The following is a 24828-nucleotide window of genomic DNA, read 5'->3' as shown; positions in this document are numbered from 1 at the left end:
GACTGCAGATTTTCTGCTTGAAAAACCATGAATATGTATTTACAAAAAAAAAAAGTATCCATCAGCTGAGAAACTAAAAGAAAAACTGTCACATTTAGATAAAGCAAGAAAATTCAGTATTTGATAAATGTACAAGTTTTCTAGCATTACTATACACGTAGTAATGTATTAGAAAAGTAACAAATATAAACAATAACAATAAACCTAGAGATCCGCAAAATCTGGGGATACGTTGTGTGAAACAGTCACTATTTGGCCCTGGATTTTGTACATTTCACCAGTGACATTGGTCTTAAGTGTCCACTGTCTCATCCGAAATCTATTTATAGACTATGAATTCTGCATAATGTGCAATTCACATATATACAGTGGGAAATTACAGTAGGACAGGTACATTGTATTGTCGAAACGTCATATCTCTGTTCCACTGCAAAATGAACTAATTTTACTGCAACTTCTCTCTTATCTAATGGACACAACAAATCTCAAAACATTTAATGCAAACTAGGATTTACAAGTGTTCTTACTTAAACACAGGTCTATGTTTACGATATTTTCTCAGCTGTGATAAAGCAGGGATTGATTGCATTTAGCTGTGTGCACATTGTCATTTTTATTTACGTATCCCCATCATTCCTTTTTATTTACAGGACAATGGAGAGTATTTGTGTACTTGCATATGAAGCAATGGAGAACATGTGCATGTCGATGCTTACGGAAGTAAATGTCGTTGCGAGGGGGAGGGGCGGGAGTAGAACGTCCTTCACCAGACCCAGAAAAAAAAAGACACACCCAAAATAAATCTTTAAAGTCTGGGTGCCAGAACCTAGTATTGTTAGTAAGGCATGAAAAAACATCACTCAGGGTTATATGCATGTTTGCTGACTATCCTGCAATGGCCGAAAGGCTCCTGAATTTCGAGAGGCACACCCGCCCCCCACTGGAGAGAGCAAGTCGAAAGTGGGCGGTGCAGAGGGGTCTGATGACGCGATTTGCGCTGAATCACGCCATCGTAGTCCCACCTCCTGCTTTACAATGTCAGAAATCTCTACATTGTATAGCTGATGGTGGACCTAGGATAATGCAATCGCGCGCCATGCCCCTGCAACACCCACCATTACCACCACCATGCCCCCTTCAGTGCTAACCTGGCAGCCAGTAAGTTGGCAAGCATGGTAATATGCAATAAACTAATTGTTTATAGTGCAACAGCAACGTGTCAAATCAGTATGATTCTTTTTCAAGCTCAACAAGAATCAAGGTTGAAAAAAATCACAGTTATTCTCAATACTGTTGTTTGCACAATAAACACATTGGTGATTTATTACATCTAATCCCGAGTGCAGTCTGTTTAATCCTTATTTTATACATATATATATATATATATATATATATAGGTATATATATATATATATAAAATATACAATTAAAGAAAATAGGCATGATACAGACATGTGAGTGTTCATTATTTTTTTATCTTAATGGGCTCAATTCTATTCAATGCGAATTCAATAGCGCCAGGAAGGAGCTCCCGGAGCTATTCAAATCAGCGCGCTGTTAAGCCCGACTGAAGGATTTCTTCTCACACCCCTCCTGGGGTGCGAGCAGAAATCCGACAAAACTACTGGCGTGATGCTGTTTTCTGCCCTTAGCGCGGTGGAAACAGCATCACAGCAGGCACTTAAATCAGAGAATGCCGGTTCTCGTGACTAAACACCATCGTTATGGCATGAAAATGGGCATTCTCCGACATAACAGCGTGCTGAATTGAATAGCTCCGGGAGCTCCTTCCTGGCACTATTCAATTTGCGTTGAATTTAATTGAGCCCAATGTGTGATCCACCTTGAATATGCCGTACTGTAACAGAAGTTGCAGGATGTCCATGTAGATACATTTAAAACATATATATGTATAGTAAGAAATGTTTTCTTAAATCTACTAAAACACATTTATAAGTTAACTGTCTTTTCCAAATATACCTCGACATTTCTATCTTAAATTATTTAGCAGTGCTCTTCATAGTGACTATAAAAAGAAGAAATTGTAGAACATATTTGTGTCTATAACATTGATGGCTCAGCAAATTAAAAGCATTTTTAAAACTTTTGTTTTTGATATTTTCTAGATAATATATAATGCACTGTAAATATAAAAAAATTACATTTCTGGAAAGTGGATCAGTATGAATATATATTTACTGTCTTTGGGACTGTATGAAAATTTTGTATGATTGAAGCTAAGCTAAATATGGAAGAATAATTTTTAATTTTTAAGTAAATAACACAAATACATTTTTATATGAATTGTTAGCAACCTGAGAGTTTTTAATGAACAATTACAAGCAAAACACTTGCTGGAAATACTGTAGGTGACATAAGTTAAAGAAGGAAATCTTACCCTGACACTGCCTCTAATACTATCTTACTATCTTTTTTTATGTATTATTTTATTGAAAGATGCAAAAGATAAAACAGATACAATAAACACATTTTGAAAATATGTAATCAGCAACACGCATTATACAAATGCATATATATTTGAAATATTAATAAATAAACAGATACAAGGACAAAGAAAGACGGGGAGGGGGTAGAGAGGGGAAATGAGGGCATCCTAGGTCTCCATCAAACTATACAAATCTCAAAATCAAAACAATGTGAGGCAGAACTCAGTTAGATCAGGCCATTAAGGCCTTATGTTTATCAGATTCCTTAATTTCTAGCCAGTGGAAACATGTCGTAGTAAATGTAGAAAGGCGATCCGTTGCAGAGAGAGCAAATTCTTCAATGGTCATATACATGTCTAAAGCTGGGTACACACTGACAGATATATTGGCCTATCAATTGATCGGCCTATATATGCTGCCCGTTAGCCAGTGTGTACCCACGATATATCTGTGAACGACGTCGTTCACAGATATATCGTATTTGCTGTGCTGCACAGCCGATGCACAGATATATCTTCAGACATAAGTGTCCATCGGCAAGTGTGTATGGGTGGTCTGCAGACACATGAAGCAGCAGCCGTGGGACTCGCCCCCTCCTACACACTGAACACAGATGATGGTTGTTCAGTGTGTATGAACAACCATCATCTGCAGATATATCTGTAGATGACTCAGTCTGCAGATATGTACAGTATGCTTATCTGAGGAAGCCGCTGTGGTATACCACAAGGCGGGGAAACGCGTTACAGGCTCCAGCTCCACACTATCATCCACCAAAACAGAGCGCTCTGTTGGATCAACTTCACTGTGAGTAACCACATCAAGATAACTCTCAGTGAACACCATCACCTGGGCATTAATAAGATTCTTGCAAATATCTGTTTACAAAACGGGTGAAGGATATCGGAGACTGCTTGTACCTGGCTGACTATATATATCCCATTAAGGGAAATGGGAGCATCTTTATCTCTCTATGAGAAATTTCCCAACTATTAAATGGACAAAACTTGAGATCGTGTACTCACATATATTTATAATCAAGTCCTCTCCAAACATCAAGGAACAAAAAGTACTGTTATTCAATGGGTCCTTGACCTAATAAAATGGTATGGATTAAAATACATTTGAAATCTTGAAGTGTCATTTTAGGATATAATCCAGAGAAACATCTAGTGAAGTGTGGACCTGTTGCATTTATTATATTGTATTTATATGTTTACTTCCACATCATAGCAACACATGTGGAGTTGTCGGCAGCTTGCTATTGTCTCGGCTGCTTTATATAACCACATGCTCAGATATTAACCTGATATTTCAGGAGTATCTATACCTATGCATTGTTATTTATGCAAATTGTCTTGTGTTTTAATTTTATGTGTTTTATATATGGCCATTTGTATGTTATATTAAACTGTATTTACTATTATTAAGACAGAAGGTCTCCAATCAGCAGTGCTTTTTATTATTCTGTTTTCTTGGTTTTTACTGTTAAGAGGTGTGGCAATTACCTCTATTAAGAAGCTGCAGCGTGGATTGGGTACTAAGGGCCTGATTCAGAGTTGGGAATAGAGAGAGAGATAGCACTTAACTGTGTACCTAGACAAACCATGTTGCAATGCAAGGGGTGTAAATACATCTTATTTTAATTTTTTTGCATGTAGGGTAAATACTGGCTGCTTTTACATGTAGCCCACAAATACTGCACAGCTTTATTATTACTATACAATTTAGATGTCAGTTTGGACACCTCCCTCCCAAATCTAAATCTCTCTGCACATTTTAAATCTGCCCTACCTGCAGTGCAACATGGTTTCACCAAGATGATCAGTTAAGAGAGATATCTCACTGTATTCCCAACTCAGAATCAAGTCCTAAGATCGATATCTCCATATTCTGATCAGGCGCCTAGGTGTGCCTGTTTTGGTGGTTGTTCTGTTTTACTATCTAATACTATGTACTGTCTGACCCTGACGGGCACTGCCTCTAATACTATCTTACTATCTAATACTATCTACTATCTGACCATGGTGGGCACTGCCAGTAATACTATCTTACTATCTAATACGATCTACCTGACCCTGGTGGACACTGCCTCTAATACTATCTTACTATCTAATACTATTTACTGTCTGATCCTGACGGGCACTGCCTCTAACGCTATTTAATACTATCTACTATCTGACCCTGGAGGGCACTAACTTTAATGGTCCTGATTATGACATTTTGGGTTTGTTGAAGCCCTTCACACTATTAGGTTCCTATTCAAGTGAGATTTTCTTCATTCAAAATTTGTCAACCTAAATCAAAATTTTTATTGTATATACAATTATCCTTAAGGAATTTTAAACATTTCCATTTACTTAAGTCACCTCATTCAAAGATTTGTTATTATTTTGTTTATTAACATCTATCAATAATAGATATGTGCCAAAGTTTTGTGGCCTTAGCCAGCAGTATTTTAGTGTATTCTGAGCGCATGGCCATGCATTTGTCACCGCATATTGTCACTAGTACTAGTTTGGTTGCTCACATTATGGACCTGATTGAGAGATGTATGCTATTCCAATATTTACGCAATTGAGCAGTAATCGGCAATCTGCGCATGCATCGGAACCACGGTATATTACCATAGTCACTCTCGCAGAGACTAGCTACTCTGTGTGATTGACAGTCAAGGAGCGTTCGTGGTAGGTAACGAGGAGTGACAGCAAAGAAAGCAAGCGTATTGCGATCTTCTCAGGGGATGTCACATCCTGCATCTGCGATAATGTGCGCAAGAAACATGTCTCAGGCGTCTCAGTTGCCGCTGCAATTCTGCGTAACAATAGAGCTACAACTCTGAATCAGGCCCTATACCACTGCCTGGACAAAATATACTAGTCTTTATTTGAAATTATCTTAATTTGTTATGTGTTCTAATGTTTACCACCTTCAGTTAAATAAATTGCTATCATATTGTTTTAGCAATTTTTTTCTTTATTGCTGTTGATTTGAAAGTGGGAGAGGCCGATGCCCAGACAAATGGAAGTCTATGTGTTTACTACTTTTGGTAGAATAATAAAACATCTTGTTACTGTACTGTAGTGCAGAATCTGACTTACATTGTTTAATGACTTTAAATCAAGAATGGTGCAAAACTAGAATGTGTACTTGAATATACAGGCAAAATTAACATACAGGCTTTACAACCAATACACATCAGGTGCTTCTTTTGAATATGCCTGTATTATATGTTCCATAAATTATACAAATACTTTTCCAGTTGTCCACTTTTACCCTGCTTCCAACAGACCCTATTTGTTACAGCATGTTTTTGTCCTTGTTTTCCTTTTCTTTCTCACTATCTCCATAAATCTCTACTTACTCCTTCCTTTACGTACATGTATTGTTGAAATGCCATAAAGAAAACTTTTTTCTAAAATATTTTTATTCTGACTTTCAGCATATGTTCCTGCAGAGGAATTAAAGGCAGCTGAAATTGATGAAGATAATGTGGAAGATGATGGACTTTCTTTGGATGTCCAAGACAGTGAATATTTATTTAGCGAGGAGCAAGAAAACAAAGAGCCTCAGAGCTATCAGAATTCTCCCGTTAGTAGTGCAACTAATCAGGATGCTGGCTATGGTTCACCATTTAGTGAAGCAAGTGATCATCTAGCAGATTTTAAAAGTACTTCCTCTAAGGATGGGCAAGACCGGGAAGATAGCCAGAATGTGGACAATATGTCTTACCCTCAGGACAGTTTGGCACAAATCAAAGCAGTCTACACAAACTTGCTTTCAGAGTGCAGCTGGTCGGCTCTGGCATTAGATCTGAAGAAATCTACTCCAACTACAAGTACAAATGGAAGCAAAGTGAGTGAAACCACAGATACAAGGCCTAACTCTGTTACTCCTACGACCATTACAAGCAGTAGTAGTACTAATACAAGCACTAGTATTAGTGTTAGTACAAGCAACACTACCAGTAGCAACAGTGCTTCTGGGTATGACTGGCACCAGGCTGCATTGGCGAAGACATTACAGCAGACATCATATGGACTTCTGCCAGAGCCCAGCCTGTTTAGTACGGTGCAACTTTATCGGCAAAATAATAAACTATATGGATCTGTTTTCACTGGTGCCAGTAAGTTTCGATGCAAAGATTGCAGTGGAGCATATGACACGTTGGTGGAGCTAACCGTCCACATGAATGAAACGGGACATTATCGTGATAACAATAGAGAGAGAGAATCTGAAAGAACGAAACGCTGGTCTAAACCTCGAAAGAGATCACTTATGGAAATGGAAGGGAAAGAAGATGCACAAAAAGTATTGAAATGCATGTATTGCGGACATTCCTTTGAGTCATTGCAAGATCTTAGTGTTCACATGATTAAAACGAAGCATTACCAAAAAGTGCCTCTGAAAGAGCCAGTACCAGCTATCACAAAATTGGTCCCTACAACAAAAAAACGTGCCCTTCAGGATTTAGCATCGCCTGAGTCCCCCGAACAAGCAGGAATCTCCCCAGGTGCCACAGCAAGTGATGGTGGAAAGGACCCTAAAGCTGCCAATCCATATGTGACTCCTAACAATAGATATGGCTATCAAAATGGTGCTAGTTATACATGGCAGTTTGAGGCACGCAAAGCTCAGATTTTAAAGTGTATGGAGTGTGGTAGCTCACATGATACTTTACAGCAACTTACTGCTCACATGATGGTCACCGGACATTTCTTAAAAGTGACCAATTCTGCATCTAAAAAAGGCAAACAACTGGTTCTGGATGCATTAGTCGAAGAGAAAATTCAGTCAATACCATTGCCCCCAACTACACACGCAAGACTACCAGCATCGTATATAAAGAAGCAGCCAGACTCGCCAGATGCATCTCCACTTTCCGAAGACAGGAAAGATTCTGAAAAGGAAAGAGTAAATAATCCTGAGCCAGAAAAGAAGATTAAAGAAGAAAATGAGGACTCTGAGAAAATTGAGCCTGCAACCTCATACCAATACCTCAGAGAGGAGGATTTAGATGATAGTCCTAAAGGCGGGCTGGATATTTTAAAATCACTGGAAAACACAGTGTCCTCTGCAATCAGTAAAGCCCAAAATGGAGCACCTTCCTGGGGAGGATACCCTAGTATCCATGCTGCTTATCAGTTGCCTGGAACTATAAAACCACTGCAGCCAACAGTTCAGAGTGTTCAGATGCAGCCATCTTACGCCAGCAGTGTCAAGTCCATGGCATCTGACCATAATGCTTTGATCCATTCTCCGGGAGAGTTAACACCTCCACCTCATAAAAGCAATGTTTCTGCAATGGAAGAGTTAGTGGAGAAGGTGACAGGAAAAATTAATATAAAGAAAGAAGAAAAAACATTAGAAAAAGAAAGGGTGCCTCCAGTTAAGCCAGTATCTCCAGTGGCAAAAGAAAATAAAGACATTCTTAAACCAGAGGAAGCCATCAATAAAGCTATAAAAAAAAACACAGAGGCTGAAATTCAGAAGACAAAAAAAGAAGTCCCATTGGAACCCCATGCACCAAATGGTACAGAACCTCTTAAAACAAAAGTAACAAATGGGTGCAACAGTTTAGGAATTATTACAGATCATTCCTCTGAGCCAACTTTTATTAATCCATTGAGTGCATTACAATCCATAATGAATACACATTTAGGCAAAGTGTCAAAACCTGTAAGTCCATCTTTGGATCCACTGGCAATGTTATATAAAATTAGTAATAGCATGTTAGACAAACCTATCTATCCAACCACTCCTGTCAAACAAGTGGATTCGATTGATAGGTATTACTATGAGAATAGTGACCAGCCAATAGATCTGACAAAATCCAAAAACAAACCTCTTGTTGCAAGTATGACAGACTCTATCTCCTCACCTTTAAGAGAAAGTGCATTGATGGATATTTCTGACATGGTGAAGAACCTCACAGGACGTTTAACACCCAAGTCTTCTACACCATCAACTGTATCTGAAAAGTCTGATGCAGATGGCAGTAGCTTTGAGGAGGCATTGGATGAGTTGTCCCCTGTACATAAGAGAAAAGGCAGACAGTCCAATTGGAACCCACAGCATCTCCTTATACTTCAGGCCCAATTTGCATCTAGCTTAAGGGAGACAGCTGAAGGCAAATACATTATGTCAGATTTGGGTCCACAAGAACGGGTACACATCTCTAAGTTTACTGGCCTTTCAATGACGACGATTAGCCACTGGCTGGCCAATGTCAAATATCAATTAAGAAGGACAGGGGGAACTAAATTTTTAAAGAATTTGGACACAGGCCATCCTGTCTTTTTTTGTAATGATTGTGCCTCTCAGTTCCGGACTGCTTCAACATATATAAGTCATTTAGAGACACATCTAGGCTTTAGCTTAAAGGATCTTTCAAAGCTTTCTCTAAATCAGATTCAAGAACAGCAGAATGTTTCAAAAGTTATCACCAATAAGGCTTTAGGCTCAATTGGACTAATTGAGGAGGACTCGGGCTCCACATTCCAGTGTAAGCTCTGCAACCGGACTTTTGCAAGCAAACACGCAGTTAAACTGCACCTTAGTAAAACACATGGAAAGTCCCCAGAGGACCATGTGATATATGTAACTGAATTGGAAAAACAGTAACATCCAGTTATGCAGCCAGGTATGCAAGTGACCAGAAGAACATTGCACTAAACATATTCATAACACTGCACTAGGCCTGACGTGAGCCTCTGAAATCAGTCTTACTTTTTGTTGAACTGCTTATCTGGAATTTTTTTTCTTACACATATTTTATATTTATATTTATATTCGCTTTGTCTAATTTGTGCATGTTTTTTTTTCTTTGTGAGTCAATGTCTGACCTTTAATTTTCAACATCTGTTCTTGATGTTAAGCTATCTTTTATAGAATGTAGTGGGAGACACTATTGAGAGACATTAATTTAACCACAAAGAACAATGACAAAAAAAAAAACATCCTAAAATTAACACGTTGCCATGACAATAAAGGTTGGAAAATCTTGTGGCATCAATTTAACCCTTTGAGCACTGCCATAGCATTTCTGTGCCTTTTGATATAAAAAAATACATATTTAATTAAAGTATTTATACAAATCACATTTAAAATTAAAATATATAACAAAAAAAATTGAATACAAATCTTAAATAAGAAAAGTATGTATGCAGCCCTGGGATGAGGGAGGAACGCTATTTAGTACTCCTAGGGTTACTCTGCCACATATGCAAAATAAAAAATAATAGTACTGCAAACTTGAGAAAAGAATAGAATTTACAGGAAATATACTGTACCATCAAGTGTGAAATGGAAAAAAAAATTCACTTGGGTAAATTCTTGTATGCAAGTATGTTTTTCAGATATGTACAAAATATGTCATGTTTTGCAAAATGAATAATACATTTTCTTATTTCCATATAAAAACTATGGTACAAACTTATCTCACCACAACTGTGCTGCATTTTAATCTCCTTTGCTACCAGCAGGTTCACTATTTGGGTATTACCCACCAACTGGAGCAATCAGGCATCTAAAGGGTTAAATTTATACTTCATTGCAGGTCCTTCTGGCTGACAAAATAACAGGACAGTCTGAGGCAGATACTGGATTATGTTCCCTGTAAATATAAGATAATAATTTAAAAATACATGTTACATATCTTACCGTTTAAAACCGTTCCGCTTCCTTTGTACCTTATGGCTGTATGCTTTCACTTTGAACTTTTTATATTGTCATTTTATATTCAATTCCTATGTATATAAAATGTAAAAAAAAAAAAAATCAAATTTTTTGAATAAAATTAAGTTCCTCCAGATTGACTTAACCAGATACATTTTTCTGGCGCCTGCATCTTTTTAGATGCACGTACAAAAGAAACTGACAAAAAAATGAAATAAATACAGAATATAGCAATGCACTATGAATTATACAGTTTGATGTTCTATCATTAATATTGTACAGTACATTTTGGTTCACACAATTAAATCCACTGTTTTCTCAAGTGTGAAATAAACCCACATGCAGTTCTTGATTTACATACATTGTCATGTCGTCATTATTGTGCTGTTAAGGTGTTATTCCAGCAGTAAGAGGTATTGCTAATGCAATCAACCAAGATAATTCTATTCAAAATCATCTATTCAGTATCTGTATCCTGACATATTTCATTCAGGCTATTTCCATTAACATGTTACAAACAAGTCACAATAGTTTCAAAAAGGACACATACAGAAATAATGCTGCCTTAACAATTAATGAAGGGCATTATATATGTGAAAGTTTCTATCTAGATATGCAAGGGGTGTTAGTTCAGTGGCTGACATACAGCATCCTAAATTCTAGTAAAAAAATGGTTCTTATTTTTATTTATGCTAAAAATGATCTTTCAGTTGTTCAGCATTCACTAAACAATAATTTCTCTACCTCATCTACACTTGGTGTAACATTTGTACAGCTGTGCTGTCAGTTAAAGTCAAGAGCTGAGACGTGACTGTTACTATTTTTCATACAGCGTTTACAGACTAATTTGGAATTGAATGAATACGCATTTTCATGTGTGATAAAAGTGATATATCTTCAAGTGTCATCTGGAAATGTCTGCCTCTCATTTGAAAAAAAATTGGTTTATCACATTTTAATTAACCTGCTGGCAGTCCCCTGTCCCACTCATCAAAATTTGGAAGTACAGCAAAAGTGCGAAGTTCAAACTTTTCTATTTTTTTTTTGTCATTTTTAGTTTATTTATTTTTTTTAATTAAAAATGCATTTATATTTGAAATCTTATTGCCAGACAGAAAATACTGTATGATATAATACTTTCTATATGGTTTAATTGGTCAATAAGTTAGTTTGAAATATGATAATCTTCATAAAATTGTATTATTTTATCTATTTTCATATGGTTTAAAATTACAATTTAATTCTGGAGGATTCTCTGCAACACTAACAGTTTGTTCACAGCATTAAGGGTTGACCATCTGACAAAGTGTTTTTTTGCGTCACATGACTACTTTGGGCAATTGCACACATTTCTACAAGAGGAAAACATCTGAGGGAAAGGATGGTAATGTCTTTGTGGGTGTAAATGTCAGTATTAGCTTATAGAAGGAGTTGGATGACCATGGGTAATAACTGGCTAAAGATTAAACACATAAGTGCACCAATCTTTTACACCAATATGTAATAATGAAGTGAAGCGGGTGTACAATTTCGAATGCGCTAAGTGGATAAGTTGATCTTGTGTACACAAAGCAGCATTGCGTGTCTAAACTTTTTGCAGTTCATACATGTCCCTTATTGTTTCAAAAAAGTAAAACATATAATACTAGTTTTGGCCAGCCAGTTCTGCTTTATTAAGAGGGTTGTGACTGCTCAAACTATATTGGCACATGCTGACTGAAATCTCCAGCTCACGCAGAAAAGATAGAGAAAGCATTAAAGTATACTTATTATTGTCACCAGGAGGCAGGTGACACCTAACAATCGTGTAATGTGTAAGCAATTTAATATTTGAATAGATTTTTGTTATTATTTTTACTATATGTTTTACTCTTAGATCACAAATCATTTTATAAACTAGAAAGTATTAAGGAGAAAATATATAGTATACAATATCCTTTATTTTTAATACTTTGATATAATAAAAAAAATGCTCCCTTTTTCTTTGGCTGTGACCATAAAGGGAGTTCATGCTATATATTAACGCATGTGAAAAACACCTGCATATTGTAAGTCCCAGCCTAACCTGCATAAAATAAACCATGGTTCTGGTCATTTACATTTTACATATACTGTAGCATGCTTGCCTTCTTTCCTTATCTTAATTCAGGGAGTTCCATAGGCACAGCCAGCACTACTACTACTACGCATACCTAGTTGCCACTTAGGGTGCCAGGGTGTTGGGAGCACCTAAAAAAGTAGACAATGCCACGCCCACTTTATATAAGGTAAAAAAACCAAGGGTGGGTGGGGTTGCACCTCTGCTGGGTGAGGAAGGCAGGCGGTGACTTTAAGGGGTGTGGTACCTTGGTTGCACAGGGCACATGCATCGTCCCTATCTGGAGGCAAGTTAGGAAGAGTTTTTCAGGGCTCAATGACCCAGTTCATGGTGAAAATGACATTACCAATCTTGGCCCACCTCCATACATCTCAAGTGGCAGGGCTATTACAGAATAGTAGATACATATGAATTATAGCCATACTGTTTTATTTTAAAATTAGTATTATTAGCATTATTATTTTTTACATACTAATCAGTAAAACAAGTTTAGTACAAATGTACATATATTGGTTAGGAACAGATAAAGAGGTACTTTATAGCCAACATGTATACTGAGAATTCATCCTAGCAAGAAAATATTCTCACTCATTACACACTTGAACTCAATAGCAACTACATTTGTTTTTGCAAAAGTACATTTCCTCTTGCAGTTTGTGCACATATGTGGCCAGGCCTTTAACCACTTAACTGACGATTAAAAATTGTCGGGTTTTTTTTTTTTAGTGAATTAGGTGAGCAACATCCATTTTAAGTTATTCAAAATAGTTTCATCAAAAAAAATTAAAAAGTTTTTTTTTTTTAAGATTTTTTTTTTACATCGTTTTTTCAAATACCGGAATATCGGAACCACCATCGGAAACATCGCGACGTTCAATTTGAGACCGGATCTAGGCACCAGGTACGTAAGGGGAGTGAGGGGGGAAGTTAACATACTTTTCCCCAGCGGCTGCTCAGTTCTGCTTTGCTGACTGATCAGCAGTGATCGGCAACACAGCAGACAGAGGGGGAGAGGGTGCTGGCAAGCAGAGGGACCGGAAGGTCCCTCTGAGGGCAGCAGCTGCGGGAAGATTCTCTTCCTGCAGCCGCCCTCATGTTTATCTGTCTGGACGAAATTTTACGTCCAGTACAGATAAAGAACTTTCTGGTGTGAACAAAAAATTACGTCAATGCCAGGCAAGTGGTTAACATACATATGTTTTTTGGCTGCTGTGAAATGGAGATGTCCCATTGCAAGTCCAAGTTGTGCATATAGTATGGACCCTAAATGCAAAGTTTTTACCCTAAATGTATTCCCATTGTCATGAAAATAACTTCATCTTGGTGAAATAATTTTACTGCTTATTTTAACCTAAATTTGTAATTAGTCAAATCATGCAAATAAGGAGTCAAAGTGTCTCATAGATGTATTAAATTTGTTAATTCTAATCTCTCACTGACATTATTTTTCAGTATACACAAGTGTTAACCTGAAACCACATCCACAAAGCATCCATCTTGTAACACATTAATGCCATTCTGGTGTACAAAACATGGCACAAAAGCCAACACAGTGGCATAAAGACAATGCTACAGTTTGTTAATAATAACTACACTTCCGTTAATAATTGATCCACGCTGCATCTATGTAAACATTGACTATGCAGTTCTTGAAATAATGACGCTGATTCCGAGATGAGAACAAGAAACTGTTTCTGGGACCAACCATGTTGCAATGTAAGGGGTGCAAATATAAGAATGTAAGCTTGCATGCAGGGCCCTCTTGCCTCTGTCTGTCTGTTATTACTCAGTCATATTCTATTACTGTTTGTTCTCAATTGTAAAGCTCAATGGAATATGCTGGTGCTATATACTATAGTAACTGATAATAAATAACTGATTATTTTACATGCAGGGAAAATATTTATTGTTTATGCATGGAGCCCACAAAGACTGGACAGCTTATTTTTACACTACAATTTAGATTTGAGGTTGGAGATGCCTCTCTCATGCACAGGGGCGTATTAAGAGAGGAGGGGATCCCCTCCTTTCTCCCCAGCTGCTGTCAGTAAACTAACAGCAGCAGTAAACTCTGGATACTAGAGTGTGCACGGAGTCTACTGCGCATGTGCGGTTTACCTGGAAAATGGTACGGCAGCCATTTTCTCTGTGATTTCTTACTGTGCATTTGCAAAATGCTGGGAAAATGGCCGCGGTAGCCACTTTCCGGCATTTTTAGCATCGCTACTCCATGGGACATCGGAGAGGCGAGTATGAAAAAAAAGTATGGGTGCGGTGTGGGCCCCCCCTGGACCCAGGGGCTCATGTGCACTGCACACCCTGCACCCATTATAAATACGCCCCTGCTCATGCAGTATCTTAATCTCTCTGCATATGTGCCTCACCTGCACTGCAACATGGTTTTACCAAGCGGCACAGTTACTTCCTCTTTTGCTTTACTTCCAACTCTGAATCGGCCCCAATATAGAATATACAAATGTGCTGTGATGACTAATGAACAATATAATCCGTAAATACACGTGTTGCCTCTTTTTCCAAGACCATCTCATTCACTTTAAACAGCCTCCAGGAAGAGTATTTTTGAGCCTAGAAAAGAATAGCCTTGACGTGGCAGATCAAAACTTAGCAACCCTAAGCTTTTGTTTTTTTCATTTTGTAAAACAATTTACAGTTCTAGCCATAGGATTGTTAAATCTAAAACTCTTTTTTAGTACTTCCGCTTATTTACATTTATTAAGAAATTATTTGTATCATCTTTCAAATTATTATTGAAAAGTTGAGGTGATGAGTAGACTGCAATGACCAGCTGCAGTGGATAATTTATTCAGCGTTCTATACAGATAAGTATAGCAATATGTTTAGCAGGTCCTACTTGTATTATACAGATGCAAAGTAAATTAATAATTGAATGATAAAAAAGATTGTCCGCTTACTACCAACAAGTTCTCATATTTTTTGCAGTAACCACCCCATGCTATTATGGGCAGAGGGAGATACAGCCATAGTAGAAACTAGAAATTGTAGTGTGTTATAGTTTTGCCAAAGACCAAATATACCATTTTATATTTTTACTTTCGGACAACTCTGCCTCAACTTCTTCATCTCTAGCTTGAAGAATTGTAACTGGATTCTTATTCTCTATTCTACCTCCAGAGAACATTATGGTACTGTACTGTAAGCCTGCTATGTCTGCATATTTCAGCCTGCATCATAATCATGCCATTGCAAGTATGAAGAGTTGTATCTTAGGTTTTTCCTGGACTTTTACCCACTCTACAAACCACAAAGATTCTACCAGGTCTCAAGCAGAGTATCTCCTCCACCGTGATTTAATGCTCTTTGCCATTCTCTCTATTAACCAAATCTAATCCACACTCCGGCATCTACCTATCACACCACCTCGTTGCTACCTAATTTAACTTGTATATTTCCCCTACCAACACCCACCACACTTTTAAGCACTCCCTTGACTTTCCCTAATATATTTACCCTCTTGACTCCTCTTATCTTCTCCCTGAGCTTGTTCATCCCCCACCAACTTACCCCCTCAACAGATACTTCCAGATACTTCCTCATTCACTTTCTTCCTTTAAATACGCTAAATCTCACAACATGTCTTGCCCATCCTATGTAAATCCCCTCTTTAAGTTCTTTCCCTCCTGTTCCACTATCTGAAGCTGCACACAAAGCATTTTTTATGCCATTTACCCTGTAATCTTTCATACTCATATGAAACATTACACTCTCCTGCCTTGTCATGCCCCATTCAGTCTGTCTCTCTGTATAATCATTCTTTTAGCTCAGTCCTTAACTCAGTTGCCCATGTTAACACTAAAATCTAAAGCCCAACCTTAGCATTGCAAGCATACCTGTTATTTGTAAAAATGCTTTTGCACCACTGATTGCCTCTGGAGAAATCTCACGCTGACTTTCTCAACTTCAATTTAATTATTTCATCTTACAGGCCTGCCCTTTCTCTTGTTAAACAAAGCTATTTGTAGGCTCTTATTTCAAACTAGTCTTCCACTTTCTTTGTTTCTTTACCACATTCAAGTCCCTCCTCTGCCCACCCCTACTCCTCTACACACTGTGCTTACAGCACTAGGCTTTGATACCCATTTCACCTCCAAAATTTACACCATCCATTACATTATTTCCTCCTGCTCTCCTGTCAGCTTCTCCTCTTCTATATGGCCCCTTTGACTCCATGTCCTCACGCCTCCTGCTTACACCTAGCCCAAATCCTCAGCTTGTCCCTCTCCACTGACCTTTTCCCCCTCACCCAAGTTGTCTCACTCAACCACAGAAAACCTTCTTTTGACTCTGCCTCTGTAGCTGGCTACTATTCAATTTCTCTCTTTACATTTACCTCTAAATGACTGAAGCTGCTTGTCTATAACTGTCTCACAAGCTTCGTCTCCTCTGTTTCACTTCTTGAGTTACTTCAATTTGGATTCTATCCACTCTACATCACAAAGACTTCCCTTGCTAAAGTCACCAATGATCCCACTTCCAAGTCCTGTTTAACCTTCTGCACCTATCTGCTGCTTGCAATACTCCCTTTGTGACACTGTTCTCTCCTTGTTCACTTCCCATCTGCCCAGCCACTTTTCTAACCTTTGAGGACCTTAAAGGCCATCTGCTATTCTCTTTGTACACTACAATGCTTGGAGAACTAATCAGCTCCTTTAGACTCCAGTACCTGTATGCTGATGACACACAAGTCTACCTCTTGTCCCATATCTCTATCCAAACATTACCTTAAGCTCAAAAGTCGAAAACAGTAGCATGAGAAGTACAGTGTAATTGTAATTCCTGCATTCTATCCTGAGGTTTTTTTTTTATTATAATGGCAAAATAGTTGCAGCTCCTGGATAAAACTAAATGTTATCTAGATTTATAAAATGATGTGTTATATTGAGACAGATTCCACCAACATGAATGGACACATTAACACACTAGATCACATGACTGTGTATTATTTCCAAATGACCGCACTCCTCAAGCCTGATCTACTTCCCACCACATCACAAAACCACAGCTGTATCACTCCACAGGTGTAAACAATAACATATCTCACAGAAAAACTGCTCACAGAAAAGCAGCACATTACTGCCTCACTGAAATACACATTTCTGACAGAAAAATGTAAAGAAATCTCAAAATTCCTACATACTGTAACACAATGGACCTGACATCAGTCCTCAACAGAACTTCACTAAGCAACAACTTCAGAATCCAGCGCAGCAAACAGTGAGTAGACATGCCAGTCTTGACCCTGAAGAAGCATTAAGCACTTCCTGCCAGTACAATTCACTATTCAGCATGTTTTCTTTCCAAAATTAAGCACTCTCATTAGTAGTTACTAATGTTGAACCGTTTAAGAAGCCTATTCTGAATGTTCAACTATTTTATACACTTACATTGTTATCCAGTTAATTGTTTACTCAATAACAATAATTCAAATTAAACAGCCTATTCTGAACTATTTTCTCCTCCTATTCTGTATATGTTTCACTCTACAGCCATGGCCAAACGTTTTGAGAATTACACAAGTATTGGTTTTCACAAAGTTTGCTGCATCAGTGTTTTTACACCTTTTTGTCAGATGTTACTATGGTATACTGAAGTAAAATTACAAGCATTTCGTAAGGTGTCAAAGGCTTTTATGGACAATTACATTAAGTTTATGCAAAGAGTCAATATTTGCAGTGTTGAACCTTCTTTTTCAAGACCTCTGCAATTCCACCTGGCATGCTGTCAATCAACTTCTTGGCCACATACTGACTGATGGCCGCCCATTCTTGCCTAGTCAATGCTTGGATTTTTGTCAGAATTTGTGGGTTTTTGTTTGTCCATCCACCTCTTGAGGATTGACCACAAGTTCTCAATGGGATTAAGGTCTGGGGAGTTTCCTGGCCATGGACCCAAAATTTCTATGTTTTGTTCCCCGAGCCACTTAGTTATCACTTTTGCCTTATGGCAATGTCCTCCATCATGCTGGAAAAGGCATTGTTCATCACCAAACTGTTCTTGGATGGTTGGGAGAAGTTGCTCTTGGAGGAATTGGAGGGCGAATTGCAGAGGTCTTGAAAAAGAAGATTCAACACTGCAAAATATTGGCTCTTTGCATAAACTTAATGTAATTGTCAATAAAAGCCTTTGACACTTATGAAATGCTTGTAATTTTACTTGAGTATACCATAGTAACATCTGACAAAAAGGTGTAAAAACACTGAAGCAGCAAACTTTGTGATAACCAATACTTGTGTCATTCTCAAAACGTTTGGCCATGGTGTACATCATCTCCACGTAGAACTGTTTTGTCACAAAAGGGACCATTTTATAAGATAGAAATACCACTCTCAGTGTTCCTGCTTGGCTGTTTTAGCAGAGCACCGCGCCCTGCCCGATTTTAAAGGGGCAATAAGCACCCTGCCCTGTTAGCGGTGTCACACTAAAGCAGCATTCCCTGTGCTTTCCCAAACACAGGCCATAGTGTCCCAAGGGTGGAAAAGCTGTGTCGAGCTATCAAGGGCCGTTGCAAGGTTTCTCGGCACCCTAGGCAAAACTTCAGCCCACTCCCCCCCACCACCCATAAGCTGACCTAAATGCATAATGCATTCTAAAGAGGTCTGGCCTGGGAAGCACATGCCTCCCTGTCCCTGCTCCCCAACCCAGCCCATCCCTACTGCAGGGTACAGCACAGAGAACAGTGCCTTGAGATGCCCAATTTGTCCGTTTTCTTCCCCGCCCCACCCCTCTACTCTCAGTAAAGTTGACAGCTACAGTGTTGATTATTTTAAAAAGTTGCATGGATTTTATTTTTTTATTTTATGTTTTGCAGCATACACCAGGTACCAGCAGACCCCTGTGCTCTGCTGGTATAGTGGTCATATGTGAATAATTATATAAAAATAATTACATTACTACAGTAGTAGTTTAATTATTTGTATACAATCATTCACATAAGATCACTACACAACACTAAACTTGATTAGCTGACATCATCACTGGCTGTCAGCGTTTTTTTTCATATACTTCTTCACAGGCTGAGCCTGGCAGCCTGCTCATTGCTCCTCATCTTCTACAAAAGAGGAGAAGGAGTTAGGACAAGTGAAGGATATAGCTGGCTGGCCAGGGGGCCAGGCTCCCACACTAGTAAACAGGCATGTCAGCGCTGCATAGCTGACAGCGCAGGCTAGACGCGAAGACATCACTCTGGCAGTACCAGTGAGGTATGTGGGGTAAGCTAACTCAGAGACAGCAGCGGCTGATTAGACCCGCGACCGCCACTAGCGCAATTGAAAAAAAGGATGTCCAAGACATCCTTAATTTTTTTGTTTCATTGACTCAGTGCCGCCCTCCAGTGGCTGGTGCCCTTAGGCAGCTGCCTAATGGAGACGCCGGCCTGGAGCTATCTCTGCCGGGTGAATAGATGCATCATTTCACTGTGATTGGACAGCTTGGTAGAAGCTCAGTACTTCCATAAGTGCTGGGCACAGCCCCAACTGTGACGGATTGGAGCATTACATGGACACCCCCCCTCCCCCTGCTCAGCCATGCCCTCTTTCTGGAGCTCCATGCCCTGCCCTTCCTGTCTAGCGGGAACACTACACTCTTGGGTATGTGGTCTCTCTCTCTCTCTCTGCTATACGCACGCCTTCACAATATACACCAGGCATGCATATATTAAAGCGCAACCACACACCCAAGAGTGTGCGGATTCTACATATGGCACCAAAAAAGTTTTCCTGTATATCCAAGAAAAATATTTTTGTTTGTGCCGGAAACACTTCATCCTGTTGCACTATTTACCCCCCTGTATCCCATAGCAGACAAATTATAGGTCATATCCTAAAATCGATGAGCTCTTCCATTTCTTAGGCATGGAGATCACCTAATATTCCCATTTAAATTAAAATAAAAGTGAAAGTTGAGACACTTTGTGAAATAGAAATCATGTACATTTTTAAGAGTCCAGATATGTATACAAAACATAAAAAGGCACCTCCTAGTTCAATACATGTGTAAGTGAAAAATTATAAATGTGTTGTCCCGCACAAATAACTCAATAGAATAGGCTTATCTAAACCACATATTGGACTCCCCCGTATATGATGGAGGACAAATGAACACATACATAAAAACAGTTTAAGAACAGCTTATTAGAGATCTTTTATGCGGTGGAGTGAAAAGGGTGAAAGAGTGTTTAAACCAATCCTCATTTCATCACCATCGAAATGTCACAGAAGCACAGCATTTTGTCTTGGCTACACACATGCCAATTGCGACTTCATCAGGGGTACATATATTACCCATTAGCCTTATATACAATACCATACAGATTATGGTATTGTATATAAGATGGGTAGGTGAGTTTGTATTCATGTACCACCTATGAGGTCATGTTTGGGTTGTGTGTAGCTAAGATGAAACATGATAATACTTTTTCTTGAGTGCTTTTGCCATTTAATGCTAATTTTCATCTGATTGTCATACCTGCAATATTTATTTTAACACCAATATAATCTAAATCCCTCCATACACCCCCCTTTCCCAGGTATTTTTTTCTGTGTCCTCCTAACTTTCAAAATCCAATTAAAATGCAATGGCAAAAAAGCTAATATAATGTGACTCAAGTACAGTAGGTTGGATTTACTTAATGAGTAAACCCTAAATACACAGACACACTTATATAGTAGAATGCTGGAAAGTCCTCAATGGACTACTGTATATGGCGCTGTGCATCTATATTTCTGCAATTGCATATACTTGTATGGGTCCATGCATACATAAATGTACAATCCTATTTAGCACCTTTATCTACTCATCCAATATGCATGATCACTGCAGATTTCAAAGATGGTCTTGAAAGCACACAGGAAGGAACATCCAGGATAAACAGAGTCTTCATTTACATTTTACATGCCCCTCTTATAAATGTAAGCTATTATTTGCATTTATATGGATATATATTGGATAAGTAATCATTTCTACCACCTTTGAGGTGGTACAAGCTTAAGATCTATTGGAGCAACAAAAGTGCCTGCCACAAACCCATAAAATACTAACACATTTAAATAGATGTAGTCCCCACCCTTTCCTGATAACATTAATATCTTATTCCATAGAATGAAATTAAATCTTTCATCTTTCCATCTATTTTACAGAGGCTAGGGGTATTATTATTTATCTATTATTATTATTATTATTATTATTATTATTATTATTATTATTAGAAATATGCTCATAAATCCTGGCCAACAAATTATCACTTTCAAAATGTATAATAGTCAGTCTATCTTTTCTTATAAGTACTGCTTGGAACAATAAAAATAGGAGATTAGATTAGCTGCTTCTGCTTCTCTTGTGACCAGCAGATGGTGTTACAGAACATATCCATACTGCCACTAGCTGTTTACTGGTAGTTTCTAGTCTGTTTCATCTATTTTACTTTTTTTAAAAACTTTGTTTATAATTTTTGCGTACTTGAGAAGATGGAACATTGGAAATAAACAACACGGGTGTGGTATATTATGTTAACATACAGAATGTAGACATGGTCTGAATGTCAACATAATATCAACATGACCAAAATGTCGACAATGGGATTTTACATGTAAACCTTACTCTGAGCCTGACTCTAACCATAACCTTAATTTCAGTATAAACCTAATCTTGTCAACACTGACATAATGTCAACATGGCTAAAATGTCAACAGTAATGAATGTGGACAATAGCCTCACTCTAACTGCAACCCAAGCCTTCATTTCACTATAAAACTAACCCTAATTGCAGCCTAACTGTAATTGAAGCCAAACCCTATTCTGGCTGTCAAGGTCCACATGTCAGCATCGACATTGTGAATGTTGACATTCTGAACATGGCCAAGTAGACATTTTGGTGTCAATATTCTGAATGCCGATATAATGGTGGGTATTCAGTTGGGTTTACCCCGTGACTAATTGCTGGCCAAAATCTTATTAAATTAAATAGCCTTTTTCCCACGCCGAAAAATCGGGACTCAAGCGCTGAAACACTGATTCCGCGTGAGCCTGATTTGGTGATTTTTCTGCTGACTTTACCTCTCTGCTCCATGAGCTGTGAGGTTCAGTCTGACTGCAGGGACTTGAATAGCTCCGTCGCGGCAATTTGCTGCGGGTTTAATTGAATACCCCCCAATGACGAAAATACCAACATCACAACAGACTATGGTAGAACAGAGAGAAGTTAAAGGACAGTGAAAATCTGGAGCAAGAGCTTATGCATTAGTTGGCTAATAAGCATGCCATAATTTTGCATACCTTACAAAACTGAGCAATAGAAATAAACAACGTAATAATAAATAAGCAGCAGTATAAATGTAATAAGTCAAAAACACAAACAATTGCAATACCATATGACATAGGCAGTTATACAGTTTGTCTAGTAGTTTTGAGGATATAGCAAAATGTGTACAAAAGAATAAAATGTGGTGGAAAAGAGGGGTGAAAGAACTGGGACATCAAAGGAAGGGATGGGGACTACTGTTATCCATGAAGTTGATAACACATAACTGAAGTAGTAAAATATCAAAGCAGGACAACTAAAGTGTACAACAACAGGATAGGAAGAAGGAAGGAAGAACAGGGAGCAGCAGAGACATTAAAGAGCTCTGCTTACTAGAGAGTTCTCATGGACTGGGCAGGCTAGGAAGTCCAAAGTTTCCAATGATGGTTTTAGGGATTATGTGGGGGGAAAGGTGCCCTGGAAGCTGAAAAAAAATGCATGAGACGTCCCTAGTGTGTGGAACAGGCCAATAAACGTAAACGTGATCAAGAAAAGCTAAGAGAATGGAGCCATAGGGAAGAGAGCAGGGGAAGACAAGGGTAGGTGGGCAGCCTAATGTGTGAAGAGCAGACTGACAAGGGAGGTGATACCACAAAAATAAATTAAACTAGGTGTAGAAGGCTGCAGACCTGTATCTAAATATGAAACAGCAAAAAGTATTCCCCCAGCACTCAGAATGAAATCAGCAATAAGATTTGAAAAACTACATGGTGGTAGATAATTCATAGATCTCAGTTGCATATATTTGCAAAAATATGGCTAAGCTTCCAGGCCACGAATGGCTTCTCTGATACTGGAGGTCCCTAATACTTGGTCAAAGTCTGGGGTGCAGAACTCCAAAAAGCCCAGCCACTCCAGGGAAGCATACCAGGGAAAGACTAAAGTGTTATTAAGTGTTAATAAGAATAAAGCAAAAACTGTGTTAATAGGTGATGCATAGGTGAAAGGTGTAATTGAAATGCTAAAAAATAAAATTAAAATATATATGCTAAGAGAAATATATATATTATTTGAAGGTGTTAAAGTGCTAAATAATGTGTTAAAGTGTGCCACCCCAGAGCAGCCCAGCCACACCAACCCCAGGGGGCACCGCACCCCAAACTCATCCCCAAAACTGATAACTATATCCAATTTGGGTCATATAATTGCCCAATATAAGGCCACATAATAATGGCACATATACAAATATACCTGAATTGAGAGCCAGCTTACCTTGGAGTCACCTCTAAGTCCTCCTAGTGGCGCTACAAGCATGCCCTCCAAACACTGGTCCCATCTATGCCTCTCAGAACAGCAATACATGTTGGTAGCTGCTCAATCACTTCATAATATCACTCAGATGCATGTAAGGGAGGGGTTAGTCTATTCAAGAAAGAGAAAAAGTATTCCCCCAGCACTCAGAATGAAATCAGGAATAAGATTTGAAAAACTACATGGTGGTAGATAATTCAGACATCTCAGTTTCACATATTCGCATAAATATGGCTAAGCCTCCAGGCCACGTCATGGCTTCTCTGATACTGGAGGTCCCTAATACTTGATCAAAGTCTGGGGTGCAGAACATGGTAATATGCAAATAGAAGAGGTAGAGACCAGTGGAAGATTTTTACCCCACAGTAAAATCAACCACTTCAGTGAGCCAGTTGGAGTCCATGACTGCACTGGCTACACTATGACTGGCAGTGACTTCACATTGGAAACACTACCTGCCAGTCACACACAGGACAGGCAGCCCTAGGAGGAGGTGTTGTCTCCCCCTGGAGACTGGCAGTTCAGGCTGTGAGAAGCAGAGAACTGCTCCTCTGTCTTTCGGGCAGCCATTCATGGCTTCTAGGGGCTGATGCAGTCCCTAGAAGCGTGTTATGCGCGGTGCAACTGCCACCTGTGCATATGCACAGGTCCTGGCGCCTGGCAGATCCATTGCGCAAGCGCTGGTACCCAGCCAGCTGGACCAGGAGCGGTAGTCCCCCTCATGCAAAAGGTTAGGAGCCACTGCTGTTAGAGACTGATGCAAGTGCTACAGTTATATCACTTGCCCCATCCCAGCATAATAAAACTGCTACACATTTGACACTAAGATGTATGATGCCAGAGCTGGAGAGGTAGAGAGGAGGGGGTGAGCCTAAACAAAACCAAAGAAAGTAAGCAGTAAATGTAATATTTGGAAAAACATACACAAACTAAGGGTTATTATTCAGGAGACAGGGCATGAGATACAGCCAAGCATATGATTTATAATATTTATTGGGAATATATCTGTTTGATATACATAC

The 24828-nt window shown here is 38.6% G+C and overlaps 1 protein-coding gene across 2 annotated transcripts in view; it reads left to right on the top strand.

The window, feature by feature from the left end:
* The window catches only part of TSHZ1 (teashirt zinc finger homeobox 1), a 110659-nt gene extending 100179 nt beyond the window's left edge, over window positions 1-10480 (top strand). For both annotated transcript variants that reach the window (XM_088475917.1, XM_088475916.1), the window contains exon 3: window positions 5890-10480. In XM_088475917.1, the coding sequence (XP_088332043.1) occupies window positions 5890-9071 (3182 nt within the window). In that variant the 3' untranslated portion in view covers window positions 9072-10480. The remainder of the gene's footprint in view (window positions 1-5889) is intronic.
* Window positions 10481-24828: the final 14348 nt, after the last annotated feature.

This window comes from Taudactylus pleione, unplaced genomic scaffold, assembly GCF_031769625.1.
Source record: "Taudactylus pleione unplaced genomic scaffold, aTauple2 ptg000179l, whole genome shotgun sequence".
In the NCBI taxonomy this organism is placed as follows: domain Eukaryota; kingdom Metazoa; phylum Chordata; class Amphibia; order Anura; family Myobatrachidae; genus Taudactylus; species Taudactylus pleione.
The sequence above is the reverse complement of the archived record's forward strand: the minus strand, read 5'-3'. Positions and strand labels throughout refer to the sequence as shown.